Source organism: Medicago truncatula, chromosome 5 (genome assembly GCF_003473485.1).
Source record: "Medicago truncatula cultivar Jemalong A17 chromosome 5, MtrunA17r5.0-ANR, whole genome shotgun sequence".
Classification (NCBI taxonomy): domain Eukaryota; kingdom Viridiplantae; phylum Streptophyta; class Magnoliopsida; order Fabales; family Fabaceae; genus Medicago; species Medicago truncatula.
Genome location: NC_053046.1, coordinates 10264994 through 10282574, shown reverse-complemented (window position 1 = coordinate 10282574; position 17581 = coordinate 10264994). Strand labels below are relative to the sequence as shown.

General features: G+C 34.0%; 3 protein-coding genes across 3 annotated transcripts; 2 read left to right on the top strand and 1 right to left on the bottom strand.

Annotated features, from left to right (window-relative positions):
* The first annotated feature begins 518 nt into the window (after positions 1 to 518).
* LOC11408616 (probable apyrase 7) lies at positions 519 to 4785 on the top strand. The gene is made up of 3 exons (XM_003612414.4): positions 519 to 2639; positions 3035 to 3374; positions 4307 to 4785. Exons 1-2 carry the CDS (start codon positions 812 to 814, stop codon positions 3349 to 3351), a joined length of 2145 nt encoding a protein of 714 aa, XP_003612462.1. The 5' UTR covers positions 519 to 811; the 3' UTR covers positions 3352 to 3374; positions 4307 to 4785.
* A 1042-nt stretch (positions 4786 to 5827) lies between these two features.
* On the bottom strand, positions 5828 to 7992 carry LOC11409428 (probable carotenoid cleavage dioxygenase 4, chloroplastic). Its single transcript, XM_003612413.4, has one exon. The coding sequence runs from the start codon at positions 7844 to 7846 to the stop codon at positions 6101 to 6103; it is 1746 nt and encodes a 581-aa protein (XP_003612461.2). The 5' UTR covers positions 7847 to 7992; the 3' UTR covers positions 5828 to 6100.
* A 7191-nt stretch (positions 7993 to 15183) lies between these two features.
* On the top strand, positions 15184 to 16915 carry LOC112421705 (uncharacterized). Its single transcript, XM_024783197.2, has 3 exons — positions 15184 to 15494; positions 15652 to 15753; positions 16371 to 16915. The coding sequence occupies exons 1-3, from the start codon at positions 15297 to 15299 to the stop codon at positions 16863 to 16865; spliced, it is 795 nt and encodes a 264-aa protein (XP_024638965.1). The 5' UTR covers positions 15184 to 15296; the 3' UTR covers positions 16866 to 16915.
* The last annotated feature ends 666 nt before the right edge of the window (positions 16916 to 17581 follow it).

Below are 17581 nucleotides of genomic sequence, written 5' to 3'. Positions count from 1 at the left end.
CTCTAACTCTAGTAAATCTCTAGAGTTCAACTTATCTAAACTTTGCATTCGATCTAACCGACGACTTTTTACAAATTCGCATTCTTTCATTTTTTTTATCAATCTCTCAATTAATATAAAAATACAGAAGCTGTCATATTTATCAATTAAAAATTTATGTGTAATTTAATTATACATCATCAATCAATATAATATAGTAATTAAAGCCATAGTACTAGTAGGGTTAAAAGATGTAAAAGTGTTTTTTAAGGAAGATGTAAAAGTTGTTCTAACAAACAAAATACTTTGGAAAATCTATAACTCTTAATTTAATGCGTCAAAAAAAAGTTTCTTCGTTTAATATTCTTATTTTTTTTTTCAGCCAACTTTGATTATTTAGTAATCTAATAAAAACTTTGAATACAATAAATAAAAGCATGTATTACCATATGCAAGTAAATTAAAAAATTAAATTAACCAAATTATTGTTTTTTCGGACAAAATAAAAAAGTGTACTAAAAATGTTGATCTTGTTGGTTTTTTGTCTGCAGTGATTGCTTTCGACCTAACCGACGACCTTCACAAACGAATGTTCTTCTTTCATTTCTTCTTCAATCTCTCTCTCTCTCTCTCTCTCTGCCACAAATTTCTTCTTCAAAATTCAAATTCTTTCACAATGTCTCCATCACAATATACCCATAGAATCTCAAATTCTTGCATAACATCACTCTCTTCTTCAACTTGATTCATCACACGAAATGCCATTTTTTCTTCAACCACTTAACCAAAACCCCAATTTTCCATCTGGGTTTTCTCTAAATCGCTTAAAGTCATGGTCTTTGCAAAAATCGCTTCATTGGTATCCTTCAAATTCCCAACCCAACAATCTTCACTTTCTCACAAAAACAATCTTAGAATCTCTTCTTCTCTTCAAGATTTCTCTTCTTATACCCATTTGAAACAACCTCTTGAAACAGTTACAACAATAACAGCACCAAGTTCTTCTAGGAAGAAATGCATCAAAGCTTTCAGGCTTGTAATTTTACTCACATTGTTTCTTTTACTCAGTTATATTGTTTTTATGTTTGTTTACTCTTTTTGGAATATTGGGTCTGGTAAATACTATGTTGTTCTTGATTGCGGTAGTACCGGAACTCGTGTTTATGTTTATAATGCTTATGTTCAATATAAGAGACATAGCAGTCTTCCTATAGCAGTTAAGTCTTTGAGAGATGGCTTGCATAGGAAGAAGCCAACCGGTCGTGCCTATGACCGAATGGAAACGGAGCCAGGGATTGATAAGTTAGTTTATAATGTGTCGGGTTTGAGGGGTGCGTTGAAGCCGTTGGTTAGGTGGGCGAAGAAGCAGATACCGGTGCATTCGCATAAGAGTACTTCTGTGTTCCTTTATGCTACTGCTGGCGTTAGGAGACTTCCTAGGAAAGAGTCTAAGTGGTTGTTAGATAATGCTTGGAATGTGATAAAGGATTCTCCTTTTTTGTGTAGGAAGGATTGGATTAAGATTATTTCGGGTACTGAGGAGGCTTATTTTGGATGGATTTCACTTAATTATCATAGTGGTATTTTGGGTGTTAGTCCTAGGAAGGCGACTTATGGGGCGCTTGATTTGGGGGGATCGTCGTTGCAGGTTACTTTTGAGAGTGATCAACAAATTAATACCGAGACTAGTTTGTATGTTAGGATTGGATCGGTGAATCATCATCTTACGGCTTATTCTCTCGAGGGTTATGGTCTCAATGAGGCGTTTGGGAAGTCTGTGGCACATTTGTTTAAGAAAGAGTTTGGATCATCGGCCAGTGCAGATATGACTGGTAAAAATATAGAGCTCAAACATCCTTGCTTGCAGTCTGGGTATAAGAGTCAATACACATGCTCGCATTGTGACAGAGGTGGAAGTCTTGGTGTTAATGAGAAACAATTGAGTAAGCAAGGAAGGTCGGGAACTCCATTAGTGATTGTTGGTGCTCCTGATTGGCAACAATGCAGTGCACTTGCAAAAGTTGTTGTCAATTTGTCTGAATGGTCCAATCTCAGCCCAGGACTTGATTGCGGAGTGACACCTTGTGCTTTGCGAGATAATCTCCCTCGTCCTTATGGCCACTTTTATGTGATTTCTGGATTTTATGTTGTGTATCGGTTTTTCAACTTGTCTTCTGATGCCACACTTGATGATGTGTTGAAAAAGGGTGAGGATTTTTGCGAAAAAAGATGGGATGTTGCAAAGAAGAGTGTTGCACCTCAGCCCTTTATTGAGCAGTACTGCTTTAGGGCACCATACATTGCCTCACTACTAAGAGAGGGTTTGCATATTAATGATAATCAAATTTCTGTTGGCTCTGGCAGCATCACTTGGACACTTGGGGTTGCATTGTTAGAAGCTGGGAAGGCATATTCCACTGGATTCGGGCTTCGGAACTTTGAATTGCTCCAGACGAAAATAAATCCTCCTATTCTTATTGCTATTGTGTTGTTTTCTCTTATTGTCCTTCTTTGTGCTTTATCATGTGTTGGCAATTGGAAGCCAAGATTTTTCCGGAGGCAATATCTTCCAATTTTCAGGCATAACAGTGGTTCCGGTGCTTCTGTTCTTAATATTCAATCTCCTTTTAGATTTCAGCGATGGAGTCCAATGAGCTCTGGTAAGCTATTTACACAAACACCGGTTCCTGATTACCCAATAATAACTTCACAGATGAATTGTTTGGTTTAAAGCTTTTTCAAGATGCTTACCAAATACCAATTATATGTATTTTTACTGTTAAATGTAGTTTAATGGCCATCACAATTATACATCCTGATAAATTTTTACTACTAAAACTTTTATTATTATATTCTGATCATATATCAAAAGGTTGCAGTTTTCACAAATCCGAACGAACCCCATTATTCAATATTCTGCGGATGATTTTGTTTTTTGTATGTATATAATCTAGCTGTTGCGTTGGGATAAATTATGCATTCTGTATGTATACAATGTACTCAATAATCCTGTTAGAATTGACCTTTGATGTCATTTACACCGTCGGTGCTGCAGAGGATGGAAGAATAAAGATGCCGCTAAGCCCAACAGTTGCAGGTTCACAAGGAAGTCCATTTGGCCTCGGCCGTGGTTTTGATGATAACAATGGTGGCATCCAGCTTGCTGGGTCTTCTTTGCACCCATCATCTAGTGGCGTATCACATAGTTATTCCTCAAATAGTTTAGGGCAGATGCAGTTTGACAGCAGTAATATCAATATGGGTGCCTTCTGGTCTCCCCATCGAAGTCAGATGCGTCTGCAAAGTAGGAGATCGCAGTCTCGAGAAGATCTGAATTCCTCTGTGGCTGAAGCACACCTGGTGAAGGTTTAAGGCACCGTTTTCTGGAAACATTGGTATGATTACATCAATATTCTCTTTAAAGTTTTATCTTTTTAACGACCAAATTTCTTAGAATTATGATGTCTTTGATTTTACATATAGGAATTCTTTTTGTTACATAGAATCATATATGCAGATAATATTAAATCAAATACACATTCTTTTTTATAGAATGTTCTTTCTGTAATTCATTGCAAATTCCTCACACATTAAGATCTCCACACATTTTCCCTAAAGTTTGTAGCAGTGTTGTTAAATAGCGGTACTATATAATAGAGGATTTTGATGAGTTTGCTATGAAACCCGCAATGCTGTTCTAGTTTCACTATTAGGCCAATAGTGGCTGCTATTCCAGTTTCTGCTAGCGGAGGTAGTGGCAATAGCGGAGAGAGAATTTTAGGGTTTTTAACCATAATAAAACTGAAGAATCTGCATGTGTGCTAAGCATGACCTTTTTTTTTTTTTTTGATACATAACATGACCTGTTTTTATAACAGAAAAAAAATTTGATGCCATTTCATAAAGTATTTTACCGGATTTAATGACAGCTACCCAATATTCGGGAGATCCGTTTCCCAAACCCATACACGTTTCAGTAGGTCTTACTCTAACAAGTTTGTCTGGAATTATGCATACCCATACGTAAACCTTTTAATACAGAACTTTTGTGGCTTCCTCTATTTGCTTGCAACACTATTTGCATTTCATATAGCAGATTGTGTTCCGCTATTTTCTGCAATCCACTGTTGATAACAATGGTTTGTAGATTTTGGACTGGCCTTTGTACTTGGCAGAAATTATCATGGCCGGATATAAGTTGTAGATCTGTGAAAACTAAGTCCCCAACTTGAAAACTATTCGGGCATCAAGACCGTGTCATTATATTTTCCATAATCAGAGAAGATTGTTTTTTACTCAATCTGCAATTTGTGTCTTTGTATTTCAGAGGTTTTTGTCATGAAGATGACTGGAGCTGAAGATGCAGCCTGATTGGCTGATTCACAGTGAATTTACTTCTCGTGAAGCTCACTACTAAACTGGATTCCTCCACAAGTTGCATAGCCCAAACAAAGCAAGTACTCTTTCTAGGAAACTGACATATTCTATACTATTATGCTACTTGATGTCACCATGTTCTGCCTCAGTGGTTTAGTTTTTCTGGTACCCCTAAGCCTTTGGAAGTGAAGTAAAACATCAAAATACTAACATGCAAAAGAAAGGGATCTGTTTCATCATATTGACAAGAACAATTAGCTATTAACTTTTCCTATAGCATTCTTTAGACTAATTAACTGTCATTACTACTACAGAGATTGTTCTTGGATAACCAATTGGAAAGGCTGAACTTCTGATAGAAGTTGTAAACATAGTTCATTACTCATATCTTATACATCAAATATGCTGCTGAATTTATTTTTAAAGTTATTAGCAACTTATGCTTTTATAAGATGACTACAATGCTATTTACCATGTTAAATAAAGAGCAACTGATTTTGAAAATTTATCTTGTATTCAAATTACCTTAATGGAACGACGATAAATGATTTCAATTGGTGATTTTGAATAGTTAGTTTATCCAGTATACTAGAGTGCTTTGAAATTTCGAATATATAATGACAGTTAAAAAAATAAGTGCAAATGTTGAACAATTTTTAGGGTCGGGAACCATTTCATATGGTCTACTATTATGGACGAACATTTGAAAATTATTCGAAATTTTAACAACTATTGGTGTCAATATTTGTAAGTAGAAACCCATTGGTATTACTCGTGATCATGGTCATGACTGCAACTTTGACACAATCAGGGTCAACTTAAGAGAAAAAGGACAACTACATTTGGTGCATCAAAATTCAACTTATATTTGTTTTATCTTGTTTTTGCGGAATCAACGTCCGTCAATTAAACCAGTCAACTTTTACTTAAATATATTGACATATCAAATGTTAACAATCTCAATTTTTTTTTTCTTCAATGTCTCTCATGTGTTAACAATCCCACCGTTCACTCTCCTTATTTGTTTTAAAAACCATTCTCACATCTTTCAATTCAATAGTAGAACGTTAACACATAAAAGACATGAATTTTTTTCTTCAATTACTCTAATGTTCATAAACTGAAGTTACAGAGGTAACTTGCTATTTTTTACTCATTTTGTAATAAAAGCTAAATTGCTTGTTGCATACGTAAAACGTGAGTATTTGACATATAGAGCCTACATATATTGTCAGAACATTATAGTCCTCAAAACTCTCAGGGTCCCGCCACCCAAAATATCTCATGTCCTCCTTCCTGCCATGGTTAGCTTTCCCTCCCTTCACCTCTACATGAACCCCACCATCATAAACAACAAAAAATTTCCTATTCTCAATCAAATAGGTAGAAAGAAAAAAAACTTCAACCTCAAAACAAGTTAGTTTACCCTTATAAAAAAAGTTTACATAAGTTAGTTTAGTAAAATATCATGTCTTTTCACTAATAATTTTCTGTGTATAAAATTTTTAAACTTTTGAAACGTAGGGATTTACAAGATATAGCCGTATCAAACGCTACTACTTAATTACATTTATACTACAAACCAAACGGTTAAATATACAACACTCTACCTTACTGTATGTATATAGGTGGAAAATTATAGTATCAACAATTTTTCTAACCCCAATTCTTTCCGTAATTGTTTACCGTATAAACAACAATAATTGTATCTTAGAACAGAGACAAAAGAACTATGTCTTCATCCCTACGACACCGACAACTTGGTGATGTCACTCTCTTTCACAAACAATCCATGAAAACCATAAGGCACCCTCCTTGGCAACTTCACTTCCGCCACAATCTCAAACTCCGGCGACTTAGCATCCATCACCAAAAACTTAGACTCTCCCTTTTTCTCATCATGCACATAACTCACTAAATAACCATCATCCTCTTCTTCACCATCCTCCCTCGCCACGAAAAACGGCTCACCACCATAACAACCCTCTCCATACAACCTACACCCAACTTCCTCCCCTTTCAACACATCTATCTTCACCACCCCAGAAATCTTCGGCATTGGATTCCCAATTGCCGCATAAACAAACCTATTCTTCTTCCCCATATAATCACCATTTATCACCGCGAAATCCAGGTTTCGCGCCGATAATGGTTGTCTTGATACAATCCCAGTTTTAATATTTATCTTTACCTTCTCAATCATTGCATGAACTAGCTCAAGTCTCTCCATCGTATGCTCAATGGAGAGAACATTTGGAGCAATTAGTGTCACAGTTTCCTCATCATCTTCCCCATCCCATGAGTTTATCGCGTGCATAATATTAAACCCTGGCACATCAAACCATTTCATCTTCGACTCATCACTAGCATATCTCGGTAGAATTCCGATCCTTGAAACCTTTGAAGGATCGGAACCTACCGGAGAACCACCGGAAATCATGTCAAGAGGATTCATTCCAAGCTGAATATCCGTAAACACAGCGTATTTTTTAGTAATGGCGAAATCATGAAGAAAAGAAGGTCTTGTCATGGAGAAAACCGGAACGTCGTTATGTTTAACACCATTTGCATCAAAACGGAAATAGGTTAAAAATGGTGGCATAGGACCGTAACGGAAAGCAAAAGTTTCACCTGTGTCGCCGTCAATTTTCGGATGTGCAGTCATACTCATGGAGAGTTTACCGTTAAAATCATAACGGCCAATTGTTTGGATATCACCGTTTGGCGTAAGATTGATTTCATAAGGAAGATCTGATTCTCCTAAAGCAAAAAGTTTGTTACCAAACAGAGCCAAACTTGTGTTGGCTAAACCAATGCCGTTAGAAGGATTGTATTGTCCAGATATGACACGTGCTGCGGTGACAGAGCCACGTGCAGCAGAAGCTATAAGCGAGTTGAAACCAGAAAACACGTTTGGGATAAGTTGGTAACCAGCTTCGTTTTCGATTTTGTATTTGTAAGTTTGAACGTAACGGCTACAGAGTGTAGCTTTTCCGTTTGAGATTGTAATGGCGTGAAGCATGCCATCACCGTCGAAGAGGTGGTAGGGTCCACGTGGAAGGAACTGTGGGTTTGGTCCGTTTCTTATGTAAACACCGTTAAGTGACGGTGGAAGTGTGCCTTTAATGACTTTGCATTGTGTTGGAGGGAGTTCGTCAAGGACTGGTGCAAAGTTTTGGGACAAAACATGTCTTGGATCTACGGATGGTTTTATTGGTGGGTCTATGAAGGTGTTGATGATGTCGTCGAATGTGTTGAATAGTAGTGCTGGGAGTGACGATGTTTGTGGTTTTTTGAGGTTATGGGTGGTGGTGATGGTGGGAGGTGTAGGAAGAGTTTTTGTGGGGGGTGTAGTGGTGGTGGTTTTTAGTGTCTGTGATTGTGATGTTTGGGGTTTTTCTTTGGTTTTGATGGATGAGATGTTGAATGGAGGGATAGAAGAAGTTGTTGGTGGTTGTTTACTTGTTATTATGATGGGTTTAGGGACCATGGTTATGTTGGAGGAAATAATGTTTGGGGGTTGTAGTGAAAGATTGGAGAAATTGTGATTTGTGTGAGGTGGGAGGTACGATACTTATCTTGTGTTGGATGGGAAAAAAAAAAAATCAAATATGTGATTGTTAATAGGTTGAAAATGAAATTTAAGTTATTTAAAAAAATGAAGATATTATGAATTATTTTAGGACACAAACAACACATTAGAGTTTTGAATCTGAAATATAAGTATCTAACTTTCATCTAGCTTTGAATAATGACTACTCGTTATTTTTGGCCTTGAACAAATAAATATAAGCAAGAGAGTGAAAGAGATAATAGAAAGGAATTTGAGTTCCATATTAATCCAAAAATAGATTCCTTATTGTTTTGATGCTGACACTTTGAGAAAATTGCGTTGGATTGAATGCATACAAATATTCCTGCGGTCATATGGTTGGAGTAATCTGCATTATTAATATTATGTTATATTAGACGGCTCAAGTTATATATTCATGACCAAATTAATCTCTATCCTTCAAAGTTTATCCTCAAGAGTATTGATTGCAACTGTGACGGTTACACAGTCCATTTGAGTCAACAGGGCCACAATAATTTGAAGCATATGTTTTGTCTAGATGGATTTGGGGAAACTGGTTCTCTGCTGTTCAATTAGGTAAGTCTCTGATAAATGGTGAAATTCACAGCAAACAATGGTAGAGATTAATCCTCATAATTGATTTGATCCGAAACATTTAGTTAAATTAAAAGAGATCTCTTACTTTTTGGGGTTAAAGAGAAGGTAATTGACATTGTAAAACATCTAAGAATTAGTGTATAGGTTCTTTATTGCCTTTTAATTCAGAATAAGAGAGAGGCATCTTTTTTGTGCTAGGTTACTGTCTACTGTCCACCGTAAAGATAAAGACTAAAATCTCTTTAGTCCTGTTTATTTATTCTATGGAAGCTCCATCAAGCATCCACTTCTTCTCAACAATAAAATTAGTGTGCCATATTGAGTTGAGACTCGATTTCTGAAAATTACACAATGTAAAATAAATTACTAATACATTTAATTATAATGATATCTTTTTGTTATTTAAACATTGATTAATATTAATCATGTTGATATCATATCATGTCGGTGTCCTATCCTAACATCAACATGACACAATAAATAAAGAGTACACTGTTTTTCATTCCATGTTTCTCCGAAGAGAAAGACTAACAACATTCTCTTTTGAATACTCTCTAACACTCACTCTTCTATTGGATGAAATTAATGTATGTCCCACCACTTTATGTGAGTTCTATTTCCATAATCCCACAACGATTTAAACCAATAAGAAAGTGAGTGTTCAAAAAAGAGTGTTACTAGCACTCCTCTTTTTCAAAACAAAATTGAGAACACTGCCTTTATTTAGAAATATCATGAATGAGGATATGTCACGTAATGACATATGTATTTATCATCATATCTATGTATACCAGCGAATCATGTACGCTTCATCCATTCCACAAAAGGAACAAAATACACTAATTATATTGTCGATACTCTCATATTATTATTTTTTAATCATTTCATGCATTCTTAAAGGTTGAATCAAACACGTACATGAATCTCATGGCTTTTATACACTATATAGTCACACGACATTAATAATAAGTATTACATACGCAGATTTCAAAATGCAAATTCAACAATGAGTATACATACGCATAATGCAGCGGGGCCTTAAAATCCCTAAACATATTATGATTAGAAGCCATAATAAGTTTGAGAGAAGATTAACATTCATTTATAAAATCTAAACATTCATGGATAATCACATAAGTTTATAACCTACAATTCTGATACGACGTGGACGTTATGTTAACGATCAAGAAAACTATCAATTATAAGGATCTTAAAATCTCCAATTCTCATATAATAAAGACATTAAATGACGTACATTTATTTAATACGATAGAAAGTCCTTAAAAAAGATAGAAAATAGAAGTTATAATCCTCTGATTTTCAATCTTGAGATTCAGATATGATTGTGGCTTCTACTTTCTATCATTAATTCGTTATAAGTGATGTCTTTATTATGTGAGAATCAAATATTTTAAAATCCTTATAATTCATAATTTTTTTAACCTAAAAATGAATGTGAAAACTATAACTTACAATTATATTATAAGTGGTAGCATGAACTTACTAAACCTTTGATCTATGCTACTAAGTTATATTGCCTCTTAAACTAAGTGCTCTCTCCATTACGTTTTACCTTAGAATCAAATCATATTTTCAGTAGTCCATATCATGAATAGCATAGAGGGGTACATCTGTGTGGTGAAAATGAAGCATAAAACTAAATCATGATATTTCTCTTTGGAATCCATTAATGCGCAAAGGGTCCACCTTTCTTTTAGCCACTCAAAGGAGTAGGTGCCTCTATCAATTTTCTGAACCACATATTGCCCGATTTCAATTTTGTTTGAGGTACATAAGACAACAATTTATCCACAATGGAATTAATATACAAAGTATTTTCTTTTGGATAAATAAAAACCAATTGGAACTACAAAATATCAGTGAGTTATATTATGCATTCCTGTGTCCATGTCAAACAAAACAGTTTCTTAATTTCAAATATATATATATATATAGATATTTTCTATAAAGATTTCAGCGTAAAATAATATTTTGCATGGTTTTAATATAATTTTTAGAATACTTGACATTATTTTGAAAAAGAAGAAACAAAACAAGATTAAAAGTTAGCATAGGAATAAATTAGAGGCAATAGAACATCGCCAAACGAAACATGACCAACCAAACCTATGTTGCTAACCAAATCAACCTGCCAGAATATTAGAAACATGGGAGCATCGACTAGTTGGCATATATAACCTAAGAGGAATTCGGATGATTTCATTAATATCTTCGGTTGTTGGTTAGATCAAGATTAGAACGTTTAGATATCAGGTTTGGAATTTTAGTTTCCAAATTCGGACATTGACACTGACACATGTTTGACATTGGAACACGCTTAATATAAGAAATGTTTTTGTTTCATAGATTAAAATTTATATTAAAACTTATACAGTCCAATCACTTATAATGTTTATCTGCGTGAATGTGTGATATTGTAGACTTTCGAAATCATGCCTAAAGAGGAGCTCAATGAGTAGAAACTAGTAAAATATTATCTCAAATCATCCAATAGTTGGTAAAAAGCTACAATGTTAGAATGTAAATAGCATGTTTGGTATCATAGTAGTTTATGTTATGATTTTTCAAAAGCTATAAAGTGTATTTTTTACAAAATTATGATGTCTCATCCTGATTTTCAAAAATCGATGTAATATAATACCAAATATAAGTAGTAAATAAAATGTGATTATCATCCATGAGCTAGTATAAACATGCACTGCAGGTAAGGTAATCTAAGCTTAGACACTATTGTCTAGTGTACACACAGTCTATTATCTATATTGGGCTAAGCAGATAATCAAATTAAATAGATGGATAATAGTTGTCTGCCTCCAATTTCACTAACACTCACTTTCAAGTTATTTTGGTTTGGGGAATTAAGCTCAATTATACGGCAGTTTGGTTAGGTGGTTGGTTCACCTATTTCTTCAAAGATAGATTATAGATTGGTCTAGAGTTTTTAATCCATTGCCACGTTTTTTATGTGGTCCCAATTTACTACTACCCTTTTTCTTTAACAAATTAATGAAAGTACTAACACAACTACCCCCATTTTGAACTCAATTAATTAATATAAGAATATAATGTCATATTTATTGATATAAACAATGTCATTTTGAATTGAGTTTAACTTGCAGATAGAAATGTGATATTTTGATGGTAGAATCAATTTTTATCTGTAGAACAGAAAACATAATTAAGCATGTCAAAATTAATGCTGCAAATAAATTTTTACCCTACCAAATATGTAACAAAAGGATAAACTTATAGTGTCTTGTATCTTCAATTGTATACCATAAGCCATAAGGTTTAACTTCTACAAAACATTTTATTTTGTCAAACCTCGTTGAATTTGGAAGTAATCCAATTTCATGTCAATTTTCTTGGTGTAATGCTTCACACGCCAGTTAAAACAATGACAGACCGAAGGAAGCGAATGCTTACTTATACGCAATAATTGCATGAAATTCATCATAGCCTCTATTTGGATAAACTCAATAATTCACTTAACCCTTTATCATGATAAGCTTTTATGCATAAGTCACTTCTATAATAGCAAAAGCTAAAGTAAAGTTAAATTATTTTCATTTAGGTATAAATTATTTTTATGCTATGACGGAGAACTTGTAAAAATAACCTGAAAATAACTTAAAAATATGACATAATAATGGTAGGGGTTAACTTAGTCCATGACTCATATAATAGAGAAACTCATAGAAAAAAAACTATAGATTACTTTGAGTTTTATTTTTGTCATGGATTAAATTAGTCCGTTCAAAAATTGTGAATATGATCAAAATAAATCTCTACTCTAAAATCAATTTACTCAAAAAATCTATTTTTATCATATGGTATAATTAAACACACACATTTAACCTTTCAAAATCATGTATGCACTTATAGAATCAATTTCCAATATGTAACAAAAAGATAAAATTATATTGTCCTACATCTTCAATTTTATGCCACTAGCTATAACTTCTAAGTAACATTTTTCTTTTTGTCAAACATCTTTGATTTGGAGGTATCAGACTTCATTTCAATTTTCCTTCACGCTAGTTAAAACCAGCTGATGGAAGCGAATGCGACTTATATGCAGTGATTGCATGAAATTTATTATAGACTCTGTTTATTGGAGAGATGAAAATAAGTTGAAAATAACTTATAATCTTATTATAATAAATTATTTTAAAACAATCTCCCAAATGTTTATACTCGTTCAAATAAGTCAATTAAAACATGTTTTTAACGAGACAAATTTAATTCACCATCTAGTGATTCTAGTCCAAACATCTTTCAAAAATGAAAATATTAAATGGCTAAATTTTTTTCCCCTTTCACCCGGTGGTCTAGCAACTTATTTTTTCTTTCAAACCAATTTTAGCTTAATCGTATAAGGATGACGGTTGGTTTGATTCACAATTTGAAGTTTTTACCTAGGTGTAAGTGTAACTTTACAAAATTTTAATCCTACCTGTTGATGAGAGGAAATAAGTTTCAAAAACTTGCACTTAATAACTTGAAACAACTTGACAAATATAAATATAAATTACTTCAAACTTTAGTTAATTTTTGTTTATAGAAAGTCAATACTTTATCCCGATTCACTATCATTTTCATTGACATGATTCATTGATTGATTAAGGACAAAATGGGGAGAGAAGAGAAATAAAGAAAATGTATACTGCAATAGTGAACCACCATCACAAGTTGTACACATAATACCAACATAAATTGCATGTTACAAGCAGTTCCTACTATGTTTCTTTCAAGTTTCTAATATTTATTCAAGGATTTCTGTAATAGTTGAGAATTGCATAATAAACCCCAAACATAACATAGAGACTTGTTTAGTTATGTAAATACTACGAATTTTAGTTTCCTATATTCAACGATAGTACTCCCGATAACTTTTTAGATTTATTAAATATAAATTTTGAATGAACTTAAAAAATGAATTTTCTCCTATAAATGGACCGGACAGAGTATATGTCAGTGGTTGTCAGCCGAGAAGACAAACACATTGACGGGAAGATGGACTTGCTGCATATCGTGCTGCTATATATCCAACATACAGCCATAAGATGAACCTTGTTCATGTTACTGAATTCAATGTTTCTTAAATATGTACAATCAGAAATGAGAAGTGGCAATTCTAGAACACTTAAATTTGTTACAGCTAAGTATCTACATAATTCTTATATGCACATTCAGAAACAAGCAGTGTCAATTCTGATATATGCATAATTCCTTTTACTGGTTGTGGCATACACTTTCCCATATACTTCCATGGCAGGTTGATGCAGATTCTTGGCTTGCTATGGTAATCACAAAACAACCAATCTCTCACTACAAGAAAACTTGATTTTAGCCTCAGATTTTAGCGTCGGCCACCGACACCGACGCTACTAGTGTTCACGTAGAGTCGGCCAAGCTCACTCTATATGAATTTAAGATATTTCTTTAATTATAAATAATGTTAGAGTCGGCCTAGCCGAGGCAGCACGCTTGGGTCCCACATATTAATTTTTATAACAAAATTAGAGTTGGCCTATCCAACTCTATTCTTTTTGCTAAAAAAATTTAAATTTATATAAAAATTACTATAAAACTATTTTTATTCAAGTCAATAAAAATTTTACCCTAAATTTTTTCACACACTTTTTTCCCTCTCTTTACTCAGTAAAAAAAACACCAAAATATTTTCCCTCTTTTTTTTTTCACACTTACTCAGTAAAAAATTAAATTAAATCATTTACCAAAATAATCTCCACCACTCATCTACAAACCCTATCACTTTTCATCAGACTCAACACTCATCTCTCTTCCTAGAATCATTTTTCACCACTCAGCTGCTTCTCACCGTGCCCTTCACCCACCGATTCAGTTCTTGCAGGAATCACTTTTCACCACTCAAAATAACTTATTCAACCCAAATCCTTCATTAATCACACTCCTCTATGGATAACGGATGAAAAAACTGAGATGGGTCACTCATTAAACCTTCTTCTTCGTTGACCTTTCTTCTTCGTCAATCACACTTCTTCTTCGTTAACCCTCAACCTTCACTCATTCACTCATTCAACTTCAGAAAATGCAAATGGGTCACTTATTCTACTTTAACCCTTAACCCTTCTTTGGTAAGTCACTAATTCAACTTTAGAAAGATCCAAATGGGTCACTGATTCAACCTCTCACAACTCTCTTATTTCAATGTTTTAATTATTTGATTAATAGTAGGTTTTGAACTTGTTAGCAGTTTGGTTTGAACGATTTGGAGTAAGTATTTATCAAATAGAAATTATTTTGCCGATTTAAATGTGTCGATATTTACTAACGAAAGATAAATTTGGTTTGGAAATATAAAATGTTATTTCAATCCTATACAAGGATGCTTTGGATTTGGCTTAATGAATGTTTGCTTGTTGAATTTTCCTATACAGTAACTGGTTTCGGTAAAGTGAGCCAATACTTGGATATAATATTTGAATATTCTTTATTTAAAAAGGAATTATTATATTAATTTGTTTTAATTTTTGTCATATATAGAAATTGTGAGCAATACTTGGTGGTGTATTTTGTAGAAATTTGCAGGACATGTACAACTAGTTTATGTTACACAACCAGTTTGCTTGTAGAAATTGTTAGCCAATACTTAATGAATGTTTGCTTGTTGAATTTGTAGGAGAAGGTATCTTGGGATCCTCGTGATCAAGCTTTTGTCTATCGCGTGTTTGAACAAAAAGGAGCTAAACGACTAACAGACATGCTTACAAAGGCAAGGAAGAAAGGGCGGCCTAAATGGATAAGTGTTGATGCTTGGACTGGTCTTGAAACCTACTGGAAAACAAACCCAAATTTTTTGAAATCCTCCAATCAAAATAAGGCCAATCGAGCTTCAACAAAAGGTGGAGCAGTCCACACCTCAGGCCGCAAAGCTCATATTGATGTGGCGCTTGAGCTCGTAAGTGAAAATGACACTTTGAATTTGAAGACTTTTATCCGAGTTGTCTATTGATGTTAGTAAAACCTATTGGCACTCATATTAATGAAAACTGACTCCTGAATTGTTTATACTAATTGTTTCTGTACTGATTATTTCAATCTTTTATGATTTGTAGTCCAATAATCTTCAAAGGGATTTGGACCCTGATGAATTATTTCTATATACTCACAAGAGGAAGACCGGTGAATGGGTTGATAGTAGATCAAAGGCGACCTATGTAAGTTATTGACTGTATATATTTTTTGACATTCATTTGGCTACTGCTAGTGTCTTTCTATCATACATTGCCTGAATCCTACATATTATATCTTATACACAATGTAGGCTAATTCTGAATCCTACATTTCAAGAGAACCATAATGTGTTAACTTCTGAGCTTTACAATTTTGAGAACTAAAATGCAGATTCGCTATGTGGTAATTTAGTAATGTTGATGAGTTTTCTTTTAATTCTTTTGTATGTTATCTCTTTTTAGTTTTTATAATTGATTGCATTTGTGTACTTGGTTGCTTAATGCTATGCTTAGATATTTATTCAACTGCATTGTTATAACTTGCAAATACTAGTGTTTCTTGTCGTTGTTAACTGACATAATGATCAATGTTTTGTTTACATAATATGTGAGTTTTAGTTATGAATGATTATCACTGTTGTACATTTTTGTAATAATATGGATTTCTATTTTTCAAAAATTGTGCATGTCGATTATGATGGTTAGATTAGTTTTGTAACAATGTTGTAACCATGTGAATAACCTATAAATGATGCCTATGACATGTTTTTTTTGGTTAATGAATACCATGAAATATTATATATTTTTTCTCTATTGAACAGGAATCATTTAAAAAGAAAGTAAGTACAGTACAAGCCCAAATTGATGAAACAACTGGAGATGGTGTGCAAGAGGTTGATGGAGGAACAAAGCTTAGGTTGTGGACCGAGTCTGCAGGGGGTCGTACTCGTGGTCGAGTTTATGGTACAGCAGACTTGTCTGTCAACCTTCGGCGTGGGTGCACGTCATTTACTCAAAAATCTCGAGATCATCATGGTTCCATGTATGAGATGTCTTTGGAGGCGGAGAGGGCAGCTAGAGTTAGAGCTGAGGAGAAGGCTGCTATAGCTGAGAAGAAGGCTGATGATGCATTAGCTCAATCTCAAATGGCTATAGACCTAAACAAGCAAATGATGATTGAAATAGCTGAATTTAAAAAATTTGTTATGGAGCGCGACCGTCGATCGGGTAACGGATCATGTAGTGCCACCCAGCCTCTTTCACATCCTCATTATGATGACAACTTGGATGACCATTCATTGCATAGTGACTCTTGACTTTGGTTGTTTTAGACTAGTTTTTAGTACTAGAACGACTTTTTTTGGACGTGCTAATATTTTTTGGTAATATATTATAACATGAGCATGCTACTGTGGTCGTAACTTTGATATTTTGTAGTTTTCGGTTCTTTTGCAGCATCACAACAGTAGTTTAAGTGTTACACTAAATGTGTTTCTTATGTTAGTACAATATTACTTTTTGTAGCTTACTTGATGTTCTAACTGGTTTATTGGCGCTACGCGCAAACATGATATAAAGTGAAATATTTAGCAGATTTGTGGTATCGTTATGCAAAAGAGAGTATGAAATGAAATGTTTTGCTGAACAGGGTATTAAAAAAAAAACTAGCGTCGGGCATACCCCCTCTAAAAGTTGATTTTGACTTTTTTATGATTTTGACTTTTTGAATTTGACTTTAGAGTCGGATAAACCGACTCTAATATTTAGTTGACTGTAGAGTCGGATGGCCAACTCTACTCGAATTGGTGGACCGACTTAAAGTTGACTTTAGAGTTAGTGCAGCCGACTCTAAATTGTAAAAGATAGCGTCGGAGTGGCTAACTCTAAATGATTTTGTTGACTTTTTTATCTTGAATTTAATAGCCTCGGCCTACCGAAGAGTCGGTGTTAAACTCGGCTAAGCCGACTCTATATTAGCCTCGGATGTAAATAAGCCGACTCTATCCAGTAACTTCGAATTTTTTAGCCTGCC